The sequence below is a fragment of the Schistocerca americana genome, chromosome 7 (assembly GCF_021461395.2).
Source record: "Schistocerca americana isolate TAMUIC-IGC-003095 chromosome 7, iqSchAmer2.1, whole genome shotgun sequence".
Lineage (NCBI taxonomy): Eukaryota > Metazoa > Arthropoda > Insecta > Orthoptera > Acrididae > Schistocerca > Schistocerca americana.
The window spans coordinates 496069450-496088112 of NC_060125.1; the positions used below are offsets into that span (position 1 = coordinate 496069450).

At 43.0% G+C, this 18663-nt stretch overlaps 1 protein-coding gene across 1 annotated transcript in view; it reads right to left on the reverse strand.

Moving 5' to 3' along the window:
- The window catches only part of LOC124623038, a 156467-nt gene that overhangs the window by 17114 nt on the left and 120690 nt on the right, over positions 1-18663 (reverse strand). The window contains exons 3-4 of the mRNA XM_047148831.1: positions 16661-16880; positions 13241-13418 (exon numbers count right to left, since the gene is read on the reverse strand). Coding sequence (XP_047004787.1) covers positions 13241-13418; positions 16661-16880 — 398 coding nt within the window. The remainder of the gene's footprint in view (positions 1-13240; positions 13419-16660; positions 16881-18663) is intronic.

The following is an 18663-nucleotide window of genomic DNA, read 5'->3' on the forward strand; positions in this document are numbered from 1 at the left end:
ACACTTACAGTAGAAGGTCAGTGCTATTACTAATTGTCAGATATTCATAATGCTTGTCACTTAAACGTGAGCTCAGTCTGAAGACACTACATTATGGAGAGATGGAAAACACAGATGTAGGATTCGTTATGAATAGGAAGGTAGGGCAGAGGGTGTGTTACTGTGAACAGTTCAGTGACCGGGTGGTTCTAATCAGAATCGACAGCAGACCAACACCGACAACGATAGTTCAGGTATACATGCCGACGTCGCAAGCTGAAGATGAACAGATAGAGAAAGTGTATGAGGATATTGAAAGGGTAATGCAGTATGTAAAGGGGGACGAAAATATAATAGTCATGGGCGACTGGAATGCAGTTGTAGGGGAAGGAGTAAAAGAAAAGGTAACAGGAGAATATGGGCTTGGGACAAGGAATGAAAGAGGAGAAAGACTAATTGAGCTCTGTAACAAGTTTCAGCTAGTAATAGCGAATACCCTGTTCAAGAATCACAAGAGGAGGACGTATACTTGGAAAAGGCCGGGAGATACGGGAAGATTTCAATTAGATTACATCATGGTCAGACAGAGATTCCGAAATCAGATACTGGATTGTAAGGCGATCCCAGGAGCAGAAATAGACTCAGATCACAATATAGTAGTGATGAAGAGTAGGCTGAAGTTCAAGATATCAGTCAGGAAGAATCAATACGCAAAGAAGTGGGATACGGAAGTACTAAGGAATGACGAGATACGTTTGAAGTTCTCTAACGCTATAGATACAGCCATAAGGAATAGCGCAGTAGGCAGTACAGTTGAAGAGGAATGAACATCTCTAAAAAGAGCCATCACAGAAGATGGGAAGGAAAACATAGGTACAAAGAAGGTAGCTGCGAAGAAACCATGGGTAACCGAAGAAATAAAAAAAATGGTTCAAATGGCTCTGAGCACTATGGGACTCAACTGCTGAGGTCATTAGTCCCCTAGAACTTAGAACTAGTTAAACCTAACTAACCTAAGGACATCACAAACATCCATGCCCTAGGCAGGATTCGAACCTGCGACCGTAGCGGTCTTGCGGTTCCAGACTGGAGCGCCTTTAACCGCACGGCCACTTCGGCCGGCTCTAACCGAAGAAATACTTCAGTTGATTGATGAAAGGGGGAAGTACAAACATGTTCCGGGAAAATCAGGAATACAGAAATACAAGTCGCTGAGGAATGAAATAAATAGGAAGTGCCGGGAAGCTAAGACGAAATGGCTGCAGAAAAAATGTGAAGACATCGAAAAAGATATGATTGTCGGAAGGACAGACTCAGCATACAGGAAAGTCAAAACAACCTTTGATGACATTAAAAGCAACGGTGGTAACATTAAGAGTGAAACGGGAATTCCACTGTTAAATGCAGAGGAGAGAGCAGATAGGTGGAAAGAATACATTGAAAGCCTCTATGAGGGTGAAGATTTGTCTGATGTGACAGAAGAAGAAACAGGAGTCGATTTAGAAGAGATAGGGGATCCAGTATTAGAATCGGAATTTAAAAGAACTTTGGAGGACTTACGGTAAAATTAGGCAGAAGGGATAGATAACATTCCATCAGAATTTCTAAAATCATTGGGGGAAATGGCAACAAAACAACTATTCACGTTGGTGTGTAGAATATATGAGTCTGGCGACATACAATCTGACTTTCGGAAAAGCATCATCCACACAATTCCGAAGTCGGCAAGAGCTGACAAGTGCGAGATTTATCGCACAATCAGCTTAACAGCTCATGCATCGAAGCTGCTTACAAGAATAATATGCAGAAGAATGGAAAAGAAAATTGAGAATGCGCTAGGTGACGATCAGTTTGGCTTTAGGAAAAGTAAAGGGAAGAGAGAGGCAATTCTGACGTTACGGCTAATAATGGAAGCAAGGCTAAAGAAAAATCAGGACACTTTCATAGGATTTGTCGACCTGGAAAAAGCGTTCGACAATATAAAATGGTGCAAGCTATTCGAGATTCTGAAAAAAGTAGGGGTAAGCTATAGGGAGAGACGGGTCATATTCAATATGTACAACAACCAAGAGGGAATAATAAGAGTGGACGATCAAGAACGAAGTGCTCGTATTAAGAAGGGTGTAAGACAAGGCTGTAGCCTTTCACCCCTACTCTTCAATCTGTACATCGAGGAAGCAATGATGGAAATAAAAGAAAGGTTCAGGAGTGGAATTAAAATACAAGGTGAAAGGATATCAATGATACGATTCGCTGATGACATTGCTATCCTGAGTGAAAGTGAAGAAGAATTAAATTATCTGCTGAACGGAATGAACAGTCTAATGAGTACACAGTATGGTTTGAGAGTAGATCGGAGATAGACGAAGGTAATGAGAAGTAGTAGAAATGAGAACAGCGAGAAACTTAACATCAGGATTGATGGTCACGAAGTCAATGAAGTTAAGGAATTCTGTTACTTAGGCAGTAAAATAACCAATGACGGACGGAGCAAGGAGGGCATCAAAAGCAGACTCGCTATGGCTAAAAAGGCATTTATGACCAAGAGAAGTCTACTAATATCAAATACCGGCCTTAATTTGAGGAAGAAATTTCTGAGGATGTACGTCTGGAGTACAGCATTGTATGGTAGTAAAACATGGACTGTGGGTAAACCGGAACAGAAGGGAATCGAAGCATTTGAGATGTGGTGCTACAGACGAATGTTGAAAATTAGGTGGACTGATAAGGTAAGGAATGATGAGGTTCTACGCAGAATCGGAGAGGAAAGGAATATGTGGAAAACACTGATAAGGAGAAGGGACAGGGTGATAGGACATCTGCTAAGACATGAGGGAATGACTTCCATGGTACTAGAGGGAGCTGTAGAGGGCAAAAACTGTAGAGGAAGACAGAGTTTGGAATATGTCAAGCAAATAATTGAGGACGTAGGTTGCAAGTGCTACTCTGAGATGAAGAGGTTAGCACAGGAAAGGAATTCGTGGCGGGCCGCATCAAACCAGTCTGTAGACTGATGAAAAAAAAAAAAATAACATTATGACTACAGCGCACCGCAAGGCTGAATACCCGCTGATGGTGATGAGAGCACGAGACAAGGTAAAGAAAGAATGTAAGTGGGGCAGTGACGCGCAGGAAATCACGCTAGCGACGATACGGGCAGCAAACGACACACTCGACTGAAATAAGCGTCTTTGACAAAGGGATGATTGTTACGGCCTCCCGCCTCTATACGGACATCTCGGTTCATGTGAAAATACCGCGAACATCATTGGAAAGGACAGGGAAACCGCGAATAGGTGAAAAGGTTTTGGGCGTCCGTGGCACGTCACAGCATAGCCTACCCGCTCTGTAAAAATCTGTCGACTGAGAACAATTATTGTGCAACCACAACTATTGTTTCTGAAACTATCGTTACGTAGTAGTAGACCCCTACGTGTTCCTGCCATCAATTAAGATTGTGGTGGGCACAGGAACACCGACAGTGTGTTCTGTGGATCAATGTTACAAGTTACCTGATCGGATCACGTTCCTTGTCACACAAGACCATCCACCATGTCTGGAATGTCGTAATCTTGGCGAATCACTGCACGGTACCTGCAACGCACCACAGATCAAGGCCGGTGGTAGCTGACTTATCTTGCAAAGGACATTAATCTGAGCTGGAAATTTTAAGGGACGATGATAACATTATTGCCAACCTCTTGCATCACTTCATACTTCACGTATTCGAAGCGTCAATGACATTTTCCACCAGGATAACTGTATCTCAAGGCCAAAGTCGTGTTACGAGGTGCATTCAAGTTCTAAAGCCTCCGATTTTTTTTCTAATTAACTATTCACACGAAATCGATGAAACTGGCGTTACTTCTCGACGTAATCGCCCTGCAGACGTACACATTTTTCACAACGCTGACGTCATGATTCCATGGCAGCGGTGAAGGCTTCTTTAGGAGTCTGTTTTGACCACTGGAAAATCGCTGAGGCAATAGCAGCACGGCTGGTGAATGTGCGGCCACGGAGAGTGTCTTTCATTGTTTGAAAAAGCCAAAAGTCACTAGGAGCCAGGTCAGGTGAGTAGGGAGCATGAGGAATCACTTCAAAGTTGTTATCACGAAGAAACTGTTGCATAATGTTAGCTCGATGTGCGGGTGCGTTGTCTTGGTGAAACAGCACACGCACAGCCCTTCTCGGACGTTTTTGTTGCAGTGCAGGAAGGAATTTGTTCTTCAAAACATTTTCGTAGGATGCACCTGTTACCGTAGTGCCCTTTGGAACGCAATGGGTAAGGATTACGCCCTCGCTGTCCCAGAACATGGACACCATCATTTTTTCAGCACTGGCGGTTACCCGAAATTGTTTTGGTGGCGGTGAATCTGTGTGCTTCCATTGAGCTGAATGGCGCTTTGTTTCTGGATTGAAAAATTGCACCCACGTCTCATCCATTGTCACAACTGACGAAAAGAAAGTCCCATTCATGCTGTCGTTGCGCGTCAACATTGCTTGGCAACATGCCACACGGGCAGCCATGTGGTCGTCCGTTAGCATTCGTGGCACCCACCTGGACGACACTTGTCGCTTTTTCAGTTCGTCATGCAGGATTGTGTGCACAGAACCCACAGAAAAGCCAACTCTGTTCAACAGTCATTCGGCGATCCCCCAAAACAATTCTCTCCACTTTCTCGATCGGCTTGTGCGAGCCCAAGGTTGTTTCGGTTTGAGTCACATGATGTTCTGCCTTCATTAAACTGCCGCACCCACGAACGCACTTTGACACATCCATAACTCCATCACCACATGTCTCCTTCAACTGTCGATGAATTTCAATTGGTTTCACACCATGCAAATTCAGAAAACGAATGATTGCACGCTGTTCAAGTCAGGAAAACGTCGCCATTTTAAGTATTTAAAACAGTTCTCATTCTCGCCGCTGGAGGTAAAATTCCATCTGCCGTACGGTGCTGCCGTCTCTGGGACGTATTGACAATGAACGCGGCCTCATTTTAAAACAATGCGCATGTTTCTATCTCTTTCCAGTCCGGAGAAAAAAAATCGAAGGCCTTAGAACTTGAATGCACCTCGTACATGTTAGTGAACACCCGTTGAACTTTTGAGATCTGATGTCATATACTTCCAGAACCAGAGCTAGGTTTTGTCGAACCCAATCCTAGCTGAATCGCTGCTGTACTGAGTTGCAAAAGAGGACCAGCACACTTTTAAGCACATCATTTTCTTGAGTCCGTAACATCAATGCGCAAAGGATAGAACAATTTGCTCCGTCACACCTTTGCAAATAGTCTTGCCGAGAAGCCGAGAAAATTCTGCTCATACGCGAAATCACAAAATGAGTCGAAGGCTTCCATTCAGTCATTCGTCGACCAGTCACGGGTGGCAATGGAAGACAGCAAAAGGAAAGATAAAGTTTTAAATTTCACGTTTAGAAAATCATTCATGCAGGAGATTCGTACAAGCATATCATCATTTGACTGTTGTACAGACTCCATCGTGCAGGGCATAGAAATCGGCATGCACAGCAAAGGGAAGCAATTGGAAGAGCTGAAGGCAAGTAAGTCGACAGGCCCGGATGGAATCTCAGTTTGATTTTACAGAGAGTACTGGGGGTGGTGGCATTAGCCTCTTGCTCTGCTTGAATTTATCATGAATCTCTCTGTCAGTCCAAAGCGACTTGAAGGAAACGCAAGTGACTCCCGTATATAAGAAAGATAAAGGAACTGACCCGTATAATTACAGAGTAATATCCGAAACATCTGTTTGCTACAGAACTCTTGAACACACTCTGAGTTAAAAAATTATAAATTTTCTTGAGGCATTAAACCATCTGTCCACAATCAAGCAGCTGGCCGATGTGGCCGAGCGGTTTCTAGGCGTTTCAGTCTGGAACCGCGTGACCGCTACGGTCTCAGGTTCGAATCCTGCCTCGGGCATGGATGTGTGTGATGTCCTTAGGTTAGTTACGTTTAAGTAGTCCTAAGTTCTAGAAGACTGATGGCCGCAGATGTTAAGTCCCATAGTTCTCAGAACCATTTGAACCATTTGAACCACAATCAAGCAGGGATTTATTAAGAATCGCTCGTGCGAGACTCAGCTTGTCCTTTTCTCACGCGGCATTCTGTAAGCCATGGCTGAAGGGCAGCAGGCAGATACCATACTCCTATATTTCCAGAAAGCGCTTGAAATGGTGCCCACTGCAGAATGTTGACAAAGGTCCGAGCTTACGGGTCAGGTTCCCTGATATATGATAGGCTCGAAGTATAGAAACCAGTACCTTGTCCTCGACGGCGAGAGTTCATCAGAGACAACCGTATCGTCAGGAGTTCCCAAGGGAAACGTGATAGGACCGCTTTTATTTTCTGTATAAAAAAATGACTTCACTGCCAGGGTGTTTGCTGATGATACGGTGATGTACGGCAAAGTGTCGCAGCTCCGATGTGGCGTGATTAATGGCAGCTTGCACTAAATGTAAATAAATGTAAGTTAATACGGAGAAGTATGGAAAAAAATCCTGTAATGTTCTAATACGACATTAGTAGGGTACAGCTTGACACAGTCACATCAATAACTAGGCATCAACATGCACAGCGACATGAAATTGAATGAAAATCTGGCTGATAGTATGGAGGGCGAATTCTCGGTTTAGTTTTATTGGGGAAATTTTGAGAAAATGTAGCTCACTAAAAAAAGGAGACAGTAGATGGAACGCTAATGCGACTCTTTCTTGAGTTCCGTTCGAGTGTTGGAATCCCAGCTGGGGCAGATTAAACGAAAACGTCGAGGCAGTTCAGAGGGGTGTTGCTAGGTATTTTACCGCTGGGTTCGACTAGGGCGCAGGTAACCGAAGGTGCTTCCAGGACTCTAATGAGAATTTCCGGCGCGAAAGCGACATTGTTTTCGCAACGCACAGTTCCAAAAATATGGAGAATCGGCATTAGAGGCGACTGCAGAACGATTCTATGCCCGACAAAGTTCATTTCGCAGGAGGACAGCCAAGACAAGATGCCAGAAAGTAGAGCTCGTAAGGACGGTTTTAGACACTTTTTCCCTCGCTCTGTTTGTGAGTGGAACACGAAAGAAAACGATAATTTGTACAAGGTGCTCTTAACCAAACATTGCAGGTGGCTTGTGGAGTATGTACGTATATATAAATATAGAACATTGTATTAGGTTCATGCATAAATTCACAGCCTATTTGTCTCGTATATTGTAATTCCGGTTGCTTTGGATTTATCTAGCAATTGTCAATTTTGATTTGTAGCTCTCTGTTGCTTTTTAAGTTTACATATTGCCATTTTGTCATTCGGAAATAGTGAATGGAACTGGGGATGCTAGAAAACGGAGTGCCAAGGGGTGAAATTGAAACGTTTCCGACATATTCTCCTGTTTGATTTCAGTAGAAGCGTGACAGCAACGGAGACAGACAGAAATATTTGGGCTGTGGATGGGGATAACGCCACTGGAAAGAGCACGCCAAAAATGTTCTTCTCGTTTTAAGGAGGATTGTTTTGACATTAGTGACTACGTTGAGGAAGATCTTCGGGATTTAATGATGATCTCTTAAATGCATTAATCCGCAATGATCCAAGTCGGTGTACTCGAGAGTTGGTAAATTTCATGAACTGTGATCATTCCGCATCGCGCAACATTTTCATGCAGTGGGGAAGGTTTAAAAATCGGGTGCATGGGTACCACATGCTCTAAGCATGAATCACAGAAATCAGCGGGTAGCCATATGTGAATCTCTGTTCGTTGGTCAGCAATTGACTCGTGAGCAACATTGACCATTCCTATCCTGCGTCTCTAGTGGTGACGGAAAATGGTGTCTTCATGCACACGTAAGGAAAATAAAGGAATGGTTAAGCCCAAACAAAGCAGCAGCTGCCCGTACCAAGCCCTGCCCGCATCGACGAAAGATAATGTTACGTATCTGCTGGAGCAGCGACTGCTTGTCGTACTACGAATTGTTTCCCCAAGGTGTAACCATCACTGCTGACATTTATTGACGGCAACTGAGAGGTCTCTCAGGCGGAATCAAAGAACAACAACCAGGAATACTGTATGAAATGATCCTCCTCCTCGATAACGCCCGCTCGCATCCTGTTAGGCTGACAGGAAACACTGTACCGGAGTTGGGTTGTGAAGTCATTCCGCACCACCTTATTCACACAGTCTTGCACCCTCAGATTTTCACCTTCTCCGCCCTCTATCGAACAACCTTGAAGGGCCTTCCTTTGCGAATGAAAATGCCCTCCGAACTTTACTTGACGAGTTCTTAGGCTCAAAACCACGTGATTTCAACAGTCGCGGAATGAAAAAGTTACCCCAACGTTGTCAGACTGTAGTAAATAGCGAAGGAGAAATATTATTGATGACTAAAACCTATGTTACGTGTTGCTTTTGTGTATTATTAAACTTATGGGAAACCCTACAAACTTATGCAACACCTCAATATTTTATGTCAGTTTCATACAAAAATTTACAATTTGCGCTTTGTGGTGCCATGATCTGAATATGAGATGGAAACCTTGGTCGGCAGCTAAATCATACAATCCTGACGTGCTGTTTCATTTATCAAGCAGGTGGCCATAATGTTATGACTCATCAGTGCGGGCATCTCAGATTCAAAATAACCACACACACACACACATACACAAGCATGCTCGCACTCACGCACACAATCAGGCACCATATATGTTGAAATTTCTGTGGGTATTCTACTTACATATACTCGTAAACTAGGCATAGATTGGAAAAGTCCCAAGCAGTTGAGAGGAAATTCCAGAATAAAAGTAGGTAACCACTACGAAGTCTTTGAAATTAGATTCGGAAATGTGGGATTCACTGGTTCACATTTGCAGTTGTATTGTAATCCTATAGAGAAGGGATTGTGCCGAAGTGTACAGAAAATTCTGTTCACTGGTGTTTTTGTCCGGCGTTGGCCGAGTTTATGCTACAGCTCCTATTGATTGAGACAACATTTTACAGCAGAAACCTTGAATTCCGAAAAATTGTGCAACGTTTCCAGTGCATTTGTGTGTCGCGACGGATAGTTCTGACCGCCTCATACTGGGCTAAAAATGATTTTCGTGGATGCCTAGCGTATCATAAACTATTATACCGTAGAAGTTAGTATGCTAAAAGTACCTGGAATACTACTTACACTGAATTACTGTATTCAGTTTCAATGCAAGAAATATTTTTTTATTTCCACGAAAGGTGTCCGCCACTTTGTATTTCATTGTTAATTTGATCATATGTAATCTGCACCAATAACATTTCATCTACACCTAAGTCTTTCAGTAAGTGGTCTGTAAACCTGTAACAAATGCACGTAACCGTTTATGTAGAATAGAAGAATTCCATTACAGTCAGAGTCAATGTGCTCCTTTATTCTTCACATAGGAGCAGAATGTCTCAGTCTATAGTACTGCTATCGTCCGCTGCATGAAAAATGTTACTCCCTGTTTGCTGTGTTATCTCTTGAATACTTTTGAATACTTACGTTCACGAATGCTTTTGAATGATATCGAGTGTTCGGAGAGTTTAAAAATACTAACACATATCATTATCGAGAAGGATTGTCAGCATTCACCAGCATTATGCTTTTACTGAACACCTATGTGCTCAAACCTGCATGTTGATTGTGGCCCACTGACCGAATACTTACACTAGGAGTGGTCTGTTGCAAACGTGGATCTACTCCACTTTGATTTCCGAACATTAGCGTCGGCAGCGTTGTGTTTACTGTCGCCCGCATCTCGTGGTCGTGCGGTAGCGTTCTCGCTTCCCACGCCCGGGTTCCCGGGTTCGATTCCCGGCGGGGTCAGGGATTTTCTCTGCCTCGTGATGGCTGGGTGTTGTGTGCTGTCCTTAGGTTAGTTAGGTTTAAGTAGTTCTAAGTTCTAGGGGACTGATGACCATAGATGTTAAGTCCCATAGTGCTCAGAGCCATTTTGTTTACTGTCACCCTGTCTTTGCTTGGGGTTGTGACATAAATGTGGTATCCTTTGTTTGACAATATTCGCTAGGTACAACAGTATGCCTCATGGCACGATTATAAAACTGAAATAGTACACTACACGCTGTACATGTATTACGAAGCTGAAATTGTAATGCATTTGTTGCATGCATTATGACAATATTAAGAATAACTTGCCTAAAGCACTAATCCATATACCTCTTTTGACCTGTACTTATTATACCTGAACATGCATGGCAGACTAATGTTCCCTCTCTTTCATGTTTGTATATTGTTACCTAGATTACATCGCATAATAGTCTTCAGAGAGAGCATGTGCATGAATTTGGCTGCGTGCAGACAGAGCAGATAATCACGAGCACACCATCATACACTGCAGTTACCTTTCTTCAACCGGCCCTATCAATATAAGTCTGTAAGAAGGTCTACCGTCTCCGTCAGCTCTCAAATGAATTGCATCCTCTCTATCTATCCCCCTAGTTGACATATGAGTTTCAAAGATTTGAAAATCCCACCGATCTCGCAAACTTTATTCATCTCTCTATTATTTCATCGCTCTTTTATTTCATTGCTGATCGCATCGTGGTCTCCTACGATGAGTCACACTTTTGTTCCCTTCTGTGGCTGACTCACGAATTTTTGAGCATTTCACTCATAAAATAATTAACAACGTTTAAAACTAGTATATACATAGACAGTTAATTGATTTGATTAGGTACAGTAGTGTTCAAAAGTAACCGAACGACCTGAATTACATTTCACCTGATTCGCATGCAACCCACATAATGCAGCTGTCTAGCAGGTCCTCTGATCGCTCCTTGGTACAGTCGTTTCACTATTGAAAATGGCTCCAACAAGTCACCACTAGAAAACTCGGCTCTGTATCGCAATAACTCAAGATGTAAAGTAATACCACGGTACTACAAATATCAGGGAACACCTTATCACAGGTAAGACTGTCCTTAAGGCTTGTAAGCTCACATTTATTGCAATAAATGACATACCTGAAATGTTACCACTCTCATTATTACGTCAGATAGGTAATGCACGTAGCAAGTTCGTCGTATTCATGATATCCTCTTCAAAGTAACATACCGTACTTGTTATTTAACACAAAATGAAATTAAAAATTTAAGTTATTCACGAGCAGCTAGTTGAGAATATGTATGAACTTCAAATGACACGACGAACCGTCTCGTTCTGCATTTGGATTCAAACCCAGATCATGCAGACTAAGATTTCGTGACTGACGGAAACTAACAGTCATTACTGACTAGGCATATAGAGAGTGATATACCTCCATTTTAGACAGTATCAGTTAGCAAATATCAACTTTAAATTACATAACGTAAACATTTTTAACGGACGCGAATTCCTGCCCAGCATCTATTGTTCCTGCTAACGAACTACGAGAGATGTTAAATATTGCTTCTTCACAAGTAACTTACATGAAATGCCGTGATGTAAAGCTTTGTGGTGGACAGGGATTCGAACCCAGAACCTAATCGGATTGTTATCGAAGCATAATCAACTGTGACATATCGGATTTTCTCGGCAGTAGCTAGATGTTTTAACTGAAATGACGAGAAGAAACATTAATTTTTCTCTTCCCAGGAACCTGAGTGTCTAGTTACTTTTTTATAGTAACGAAACAAACGCTTTGTAGTGTCACAGGACCCTTGTTCAATCTTTTATTTGAGCTTCTGTACGTCGATAAAATTGGTTTTGAACTAGGAATGACACTCAGACCGCCCTTAACGCGGAATTTGCTCCCTTCGTGTCAATACAGCTCGACTACAGTTTGTTGTTTCTTCAAAACTGCAGATTCCTCAACATCTCCACATATTGCGCGTGAATGGGTTCGAATGCTGGCCCGGCACTAAAGTTTTCATTATGTATTATCAAGATCTAGCATGAGATAGATATCTGCTGATGGATAATAAATGGTTCAAACGGCTCTGAGCACTATGTGACTTAACTTCTGTGGTCATCAGTCCCCTATAACTTAGAACTACTTAAACCTAACTAACCTAAGGACATCACACACATCCATACCCGACGCAGGATTCGGACCTGCGACCGTAGCAGTCACGCGGTTCCAGACTGAGCGCCTTAACCGCGAGACCACCGCGGCCGGCGATGGATAATAATTTTGATTTATTATTGTATTTTCATTCGCTGTCAACACTAACAATATCTGACGTTTTTGACTCCCAGTGAGACACATAACTATTAGAGAGTTCACTCTAAGTTCAAGGATGTTCTTCCGAGGTGCTGGTGGAGAAAAATTATGTAGCTGACGTCTCTTTGTGTGTAGTCAACAACGGTATGTGTGGGGTTCGATTTCCCGTCAGCATTGAACTCTTCGTCATATTACTTCTAGTTCCAACATGCTCACATGTCGCTGCTGCTGTATCAAACCCATATTTAACGTTCGTTTTCTCTAATAAATGCTGCATTGGGAAGTACAATTTTTTATTTCTTGATGGTGACTATTTTCGAACAATTTTGTCCATCTTCAAATCATCCGTGTCATAACTGTGACAAATACAGGCGATGGCCTATGTAGAAACCTACCCCAGCAGTGATGGTAAGAGTGGCTCTATGGCCGACTCAACATTATTAACTGTAGTGTCCGTCCAATGTGGTGTATTTACTGTTGTTGAATCTGCCATGCTTCCGCCCTGATCATCACTGTCATCACCGCATGGGCTGTTTTTTGTACATAGGCAATCGCCTGTATTTGACACTTACAACACGAATGGTTTGAAAATTGACACAGGTGTCTGGAACTAGTCAGCATCACAAAATAAAAAAAGATACTTATCAATGCAATTTTTGGCGGAGCTACAACCATTTATTTCAATTATAAGACAAGTTGGGACCTATTTTTAACCTGCAGCATGCTGCAAGTTAGTAAATTACAAGGTGTATCTGATTATAAGAAGAGATTCATGACTTTAAAGAGTCACTGATGACCAAGACTGGAATGTATAGTTACAAGCTAGTTAACCAAACTATGTGGACTGTAGCAGACAAATAGCATATTGAAAAAAATATAAGGAAACGGACACATTGCGGATTATTGACTACTGAAAGATACTTCGCTTGAGCAGAAAAGGTAGAAGTGCATGCGTGGAGTCAATCGTCCATGAAGAGAGGAATGGGGAGGGTGGCTGGAGAAGATTAATGGATAGCGGCACACGTAGGAGAAGCCGCCGTGCACAGGGGTGAGGGCAGCTAGCGATGGAGCAGACGAACTGTGCTTACCTTATCCCGCCTCTCGTCGTGTCGTAGTTTAGGACGCGGTCACCATGAAGCCACGTGACGACTGATGACGTCATGGAAACATGCCTCACGAGGCATGACAGCTGTATCGTGCTCTCCGCCTCATAGAACTTGTCGTGGACTTGATGGCCTTGCTCGTCGACTATCATAACCTCCGGAGCTGTAATTGGACACGTTATATTTTGTAATGCGTGGCATCTTTAGAAAAAGAATAATAAAACATTCATGGTGTATGGTACTTTCGACCAATCAAAAATTTTGAGTTAAAACATTTGCGAAAGGTGAAAGTGGTGAACTGAATTTTAATATAAGAGCATCTATGTATTCCATTTCACTATCCAGCTGTTTCAATAAGTCACTGATAGCAAATTTGACAAAAATACTTGATAGAAAATAAGATAAGGAACTATGGTGATCAGTTTTTGAGGTCACAGGGATCCATGCATTTCCTCAAAATGCAGTACAGTGCAGAATATATTCCTCACATTTGGTGAAAGTGTAGTGGATGGCGACATATCAGCTGCAGAGTAAGTGCATGGCCCAGAGCAAACACTACCCACATTAGTGCTGTATGCTTTGTTTGCAAGTAAGTACGGAGTTTCAGGTAGATTTAATGGACAGTGTGAGGGTAACATCATCGATACCTATATAACAGTATTGATATAATCATACAATTTCTGTTAGCTGCAATAGCGCTATCGTTTTACAATACACAGAAATAGCAGCTACACACAAACGACAGGTGAATCTCCGGGAGATAGCGCTTTCGATCATGAGGGTGAGTTACACGCTGGTGAGAGGCCTAGATGGTATTAAATCAACTTGTGAAAAGGAGAACTATGCGATTCGTGTCATGATTAAACATTCAAAGCAGGTAGTATTGTAAAAAGATGTGTGGAACTGAATTTTGAGTATTTTTCGATGATCGCGAAGTGTTTCATGAATGACACAAAACTATACGATTTCATAAACCTTTTCGAGTCTCAGACATTTATGATCTATATATGCAGACTGAAAAGACGAATGAAAGTTTGTACGAAGGCCAACATTCGAACCTGCGTCTGCTGCTCATTATTGCACAACTGCTCGGTCTATCTTAGCACGTCCCCATCCCTTGGTATTGAAGAGGGAGGTGTGATAGGGTAGACCGTAGAGTTATGCAGGTTGCCAGGGTAGCGTAGTGATTAGCCCATCTGCCTGCTGAGCAGGAGACCCAAGTTCGAATCCCAGCCTTGGGACAAGTTTTAATTCGTCACTTCAGCTAGGTGAATCAGTACTAATCTTAGGCGATCATACTTGTAGGTGTTCTGAAGTAACTAAATAAATGTATTATTCACAGCGTGAGAAACTGAAACGAACCGACATCCGTGGCTAAGCAAACTGAGGGCTGCTGGATTGAGAGAATATGAAAGGGACTATAAAGTAAACAGAAGTGACAGAATGAACTGTGCCTTATTCTTTTCATTTAAAGAACTTTGGTAATTGTAATTCGCTAAACATAGAGGCAGAAGCGCGTAAGTTGCTCTTGACGCGTGATTCCACTAATAGCCCCCGCGTAACTACGCAACCATTTCTTGTCGTCCTTAAACTTGAGTGAACTCTTCAGTGACATTCAGATAACCAAAAAGATGAGGCGATATTACATTCGGTTCACCTTGACATCGGCCGAGCGATACCCAGAGGATGGCTGGCAATTTTGGGAAAATACGACGTAGATTCTAGCAGCTGCAGGAAAAACGAGGAAATTTCTAAGTTTCCGCCAAGGGAACAAACATTAGCAAAGGCGGTTCCTTCTAAAACAGTTGCATGTCCTAGAAAGTGCATTTCACAATAGACGAGGAAAAAAGAGACAGCGGTAAACGTAAAATTCCTTAATGCTAAGGCAAGAAAGTCTCGTACTGGTTCCAACAGTGCGACCTGTACAGGAAATGAATCGTGTTACTTGGAGTTGTTTGACAGGAGGAAGCCAGGACGTTAACATAGGTGAGTTCATTTTTCCGCCGCCATCGCGTTATACCAACCACCAGCGTGATATATGACACTGTCGTTTGTAGTAGTAACTCAGTGATATCTAGAAGCAGGTAAAATACTACAGTTTCGTCATGATCGACCAATGGTCTACAGGCTTAGGTCAACGCAGATTTGCCCCGTCGTTGGTAATTTTCATTTCCTTCATATATACATTACTGGCCATTAAAATTGCTACACCACGAAGATGACGTGCTACAGACGCGAAACTTAACCGACCGGAAGCTGTGATATGCAGATGATTAGCATTTCAGAGCATTCACACAACGTTGGCGCCGGTGGCGACACCTACAACGTGCTACCATGAGGAAAGTTTTCTACCGATTTCTCACACACAAACTGCAATTGACCGGCGTTGCCTGGTGAAATGTTGTTGTGATGCCTCGTGTAAGGAGGAGAAATGTATACCATCGACGACTTTTGCGGCAGCATGGACTATCAGCTCGGAGACCATGGCTGCGGTTACCCTTGACGCTGCATCACAGACAGGAGCGCCTGCGATGGTGTACTCAACGACGAAGCTGGGTGCACGAATGGCAAAACGTCATTTTTTCGGATGAATCCAGGTTCTGTTTACAGCATCATGATGGTCGCATCTGCGTTTGGCGACATCGTGGTGAACGCACATTTAAAGCGTGTATTCGTCATCGCCCGGCGTGATGGTATGGGGTGCCATTGGTTCCACGTCTCGGTCACCTCTTGTTCGCATTGACGGCACTTTGAACAGTGGACGTTACATTTCAGATGTTTTACGACCTGTCATTCGATCCCTGCGAAACTCTAAATTTCAGCAGGATAATGCGGGACCGCATGTTACAGGTCCTATACAGGTCTTTCTGGATACAGAAAATGTTCGACTGCTGCTCTGGCCAGCACGTTCTCCAGATCTCTCACCAATTGAAAACGTCTGGTCAATGGTGGCCGAGCAACTGGCTCGTCACAATACGCCGATCACTACTCTTGATGAACTGTGGTATCATGTTGAAGCTGCATGGGCAGCTGTACCTGTACACGCCATCCAAGCTCTATTTGACTCAATGCCCAGGCGTAAGAAGACCGTTATTACGGCCAGAGATGGATGTTTTAAGTACTGATTTCTCAGGATCTATGCACCCAAATTGCGTGAAAGTGTAATCACATGTCAGTTCTAGTATAATATATTTGTCCAATGAATACCCTTTTATCAACTGCATTTCTTCTTGGTGTAGCAATTGTAATGGCCAGTAGTGTAAGAACGAAGAGCTTGCCATATACAGTGAAGTGTCTATAGCTACCTGTTCTAGAACTCACGTCCACGAGATGCTTCTAACAGAATTAGCCGCTAGGGTACAAGTGCAAGTGGTAGCTAGTGTGAACGGAGGAAGGCAGACTCACTCTGGACCAGGAGGTAGGACTGCGCGGCGCGCGGCGGGTGCGTCGACACCTGGCACTCGTACAGGCCCTGGTCGCGGATGGCGGCGCGCTGCACCAGCAGGCGCCAGTTGTTGGGGTACTGGAAGTCGACCACGTAGCGCTGGTCGGCGCTGTACGTCGCGTGGCCCACCGTCAGCAGCTGCATGTCCTCAGAGCCGTCCTGCCGGAACACCCACGACACCTGCAAACCACCGCCTCCGGCAATTAGCCACCCTTTCACCGCCGTCACAACGGCGGAGGATAAAACTCGACAAGAGAAAAGTTTGTAGAAACCACAGGCACAAAATAGAAAGTGTTTCAACGAAAATTATTATACGGGTTTGTAGAAAAAATATCCGCTACCAGTCACAATAAAAGGTTGTTTATTTGTAACACGACCGGTTTCGGGCTTGTGCCCATCTTTAGGTGTTTGTACTTTCATGTACATGTTTGTATTTTCATGTACATATTTGTACTGTTGGAGATCACTGCATAAAAACAAAAACAAAAATTTGCTGGTGACTACACAGATACAAGTGGGACAATTGTAAGTGGTAAGGCAGCATTTGACGAAAATATTTACATCTGCTACATCTAAGTTCTTTGACCACAGCCGACATGTTTGTATGTACACACAGTGTATTTCACGAGTGCACATAATAATAGTGCAATATGGAGCTATACTTGGTAAAACTGATATATGGACGTGAAAATGACCATAAGTGTGTAACTAAGTGGCAAAACTATCACCACAGCATAACTGTAATAATGGTGCTTCATCTTTTTGTAAGTACAGATATATTTTCGTCAAATGCTTCCTTACCACTTGCAATTTCCCACTTGTGTCTCTGTAGTCACCAGCAAATATTTTTTTTGTATTTATACAGTGATCTCCAACAGTACAAACATGTACATGAATGTATAAACACCTGAAGATAGGCGCTAGCCCGAAACCGGTCGTGTGACAAATAAACAACCTTTTATTGTGACTGGTAGCGGAAATTTTTCTACAACCCCAAAAGGAACAGTCAAGGAGATCGACAGCATCCACTATGGATAAAATTCGTAAAATTATTATACCACAATCAGTGTTTAGTGCCCATATTCTACAGCACACCAAGATGGTACAAACGCAGTTGGGAAAAGACCGGCACAAATGCACACCAGGATACGAACATTTTTCCGCGTAAGAAGCTTTTTTTCCACATAAAGAGACCGAAAAGAATGTCCCTCACATAAAGAAACGGAGATTTCTGATTATCTCATCATTCTCAATAAATAATAATGCTGCTAAGGCGATGGACGATCTCTGACAAAGTGTGAAATCACGTACAATTTGTGACATTACTCTTTAGCTCCCTTTGTGTGGTACTCTAAACAAAGCAAGGGTTACATTCTGGGCAGTAGGTACGAATCTCACAAAACAGTTAGGCCAATATCTGTGTACCCAGAGCGATAATTGGTGACGGCTGTGGTGGGGGCTACATAGTGATGGACCAAACGCGCCTCATTAAGAGCATTTCCTGTACGTATGATAAGTGAAGATTGGAGTCCTGTGTTGTCCATTAAACGTTCCATGTGAACAATCGTTCGGAGGCAGGAGGCGGCCATCCCTTCAGGACAATGGGCTGGAATCACCCAGCGCTGACGACGACAATGCGTGTCTACGCCCGTGCTTCGATATTGTGCTCAAGCGCTACTCTTGTGAACTAACAGATTTTCGAACATACTTCACTTGTAACGTATGGCGGAAAATCGGCGATTCAACTATGACAGTACTGTAACGCTACTAAGAAGAAGATTTAATGACTGTTGTGGACCTAAACTGAAGGAAACAAATAGGACGAATGTTATTCTAGCAAGATGAGACCACTATTGATATTGACAAAAAGGGTTCATACTCAACGTAAGCACATAATCGAGGTTTTGTACCATTCTGTGACACATTCTAACCTTACAAAGACCTTACATTTCCTTAAACAGAA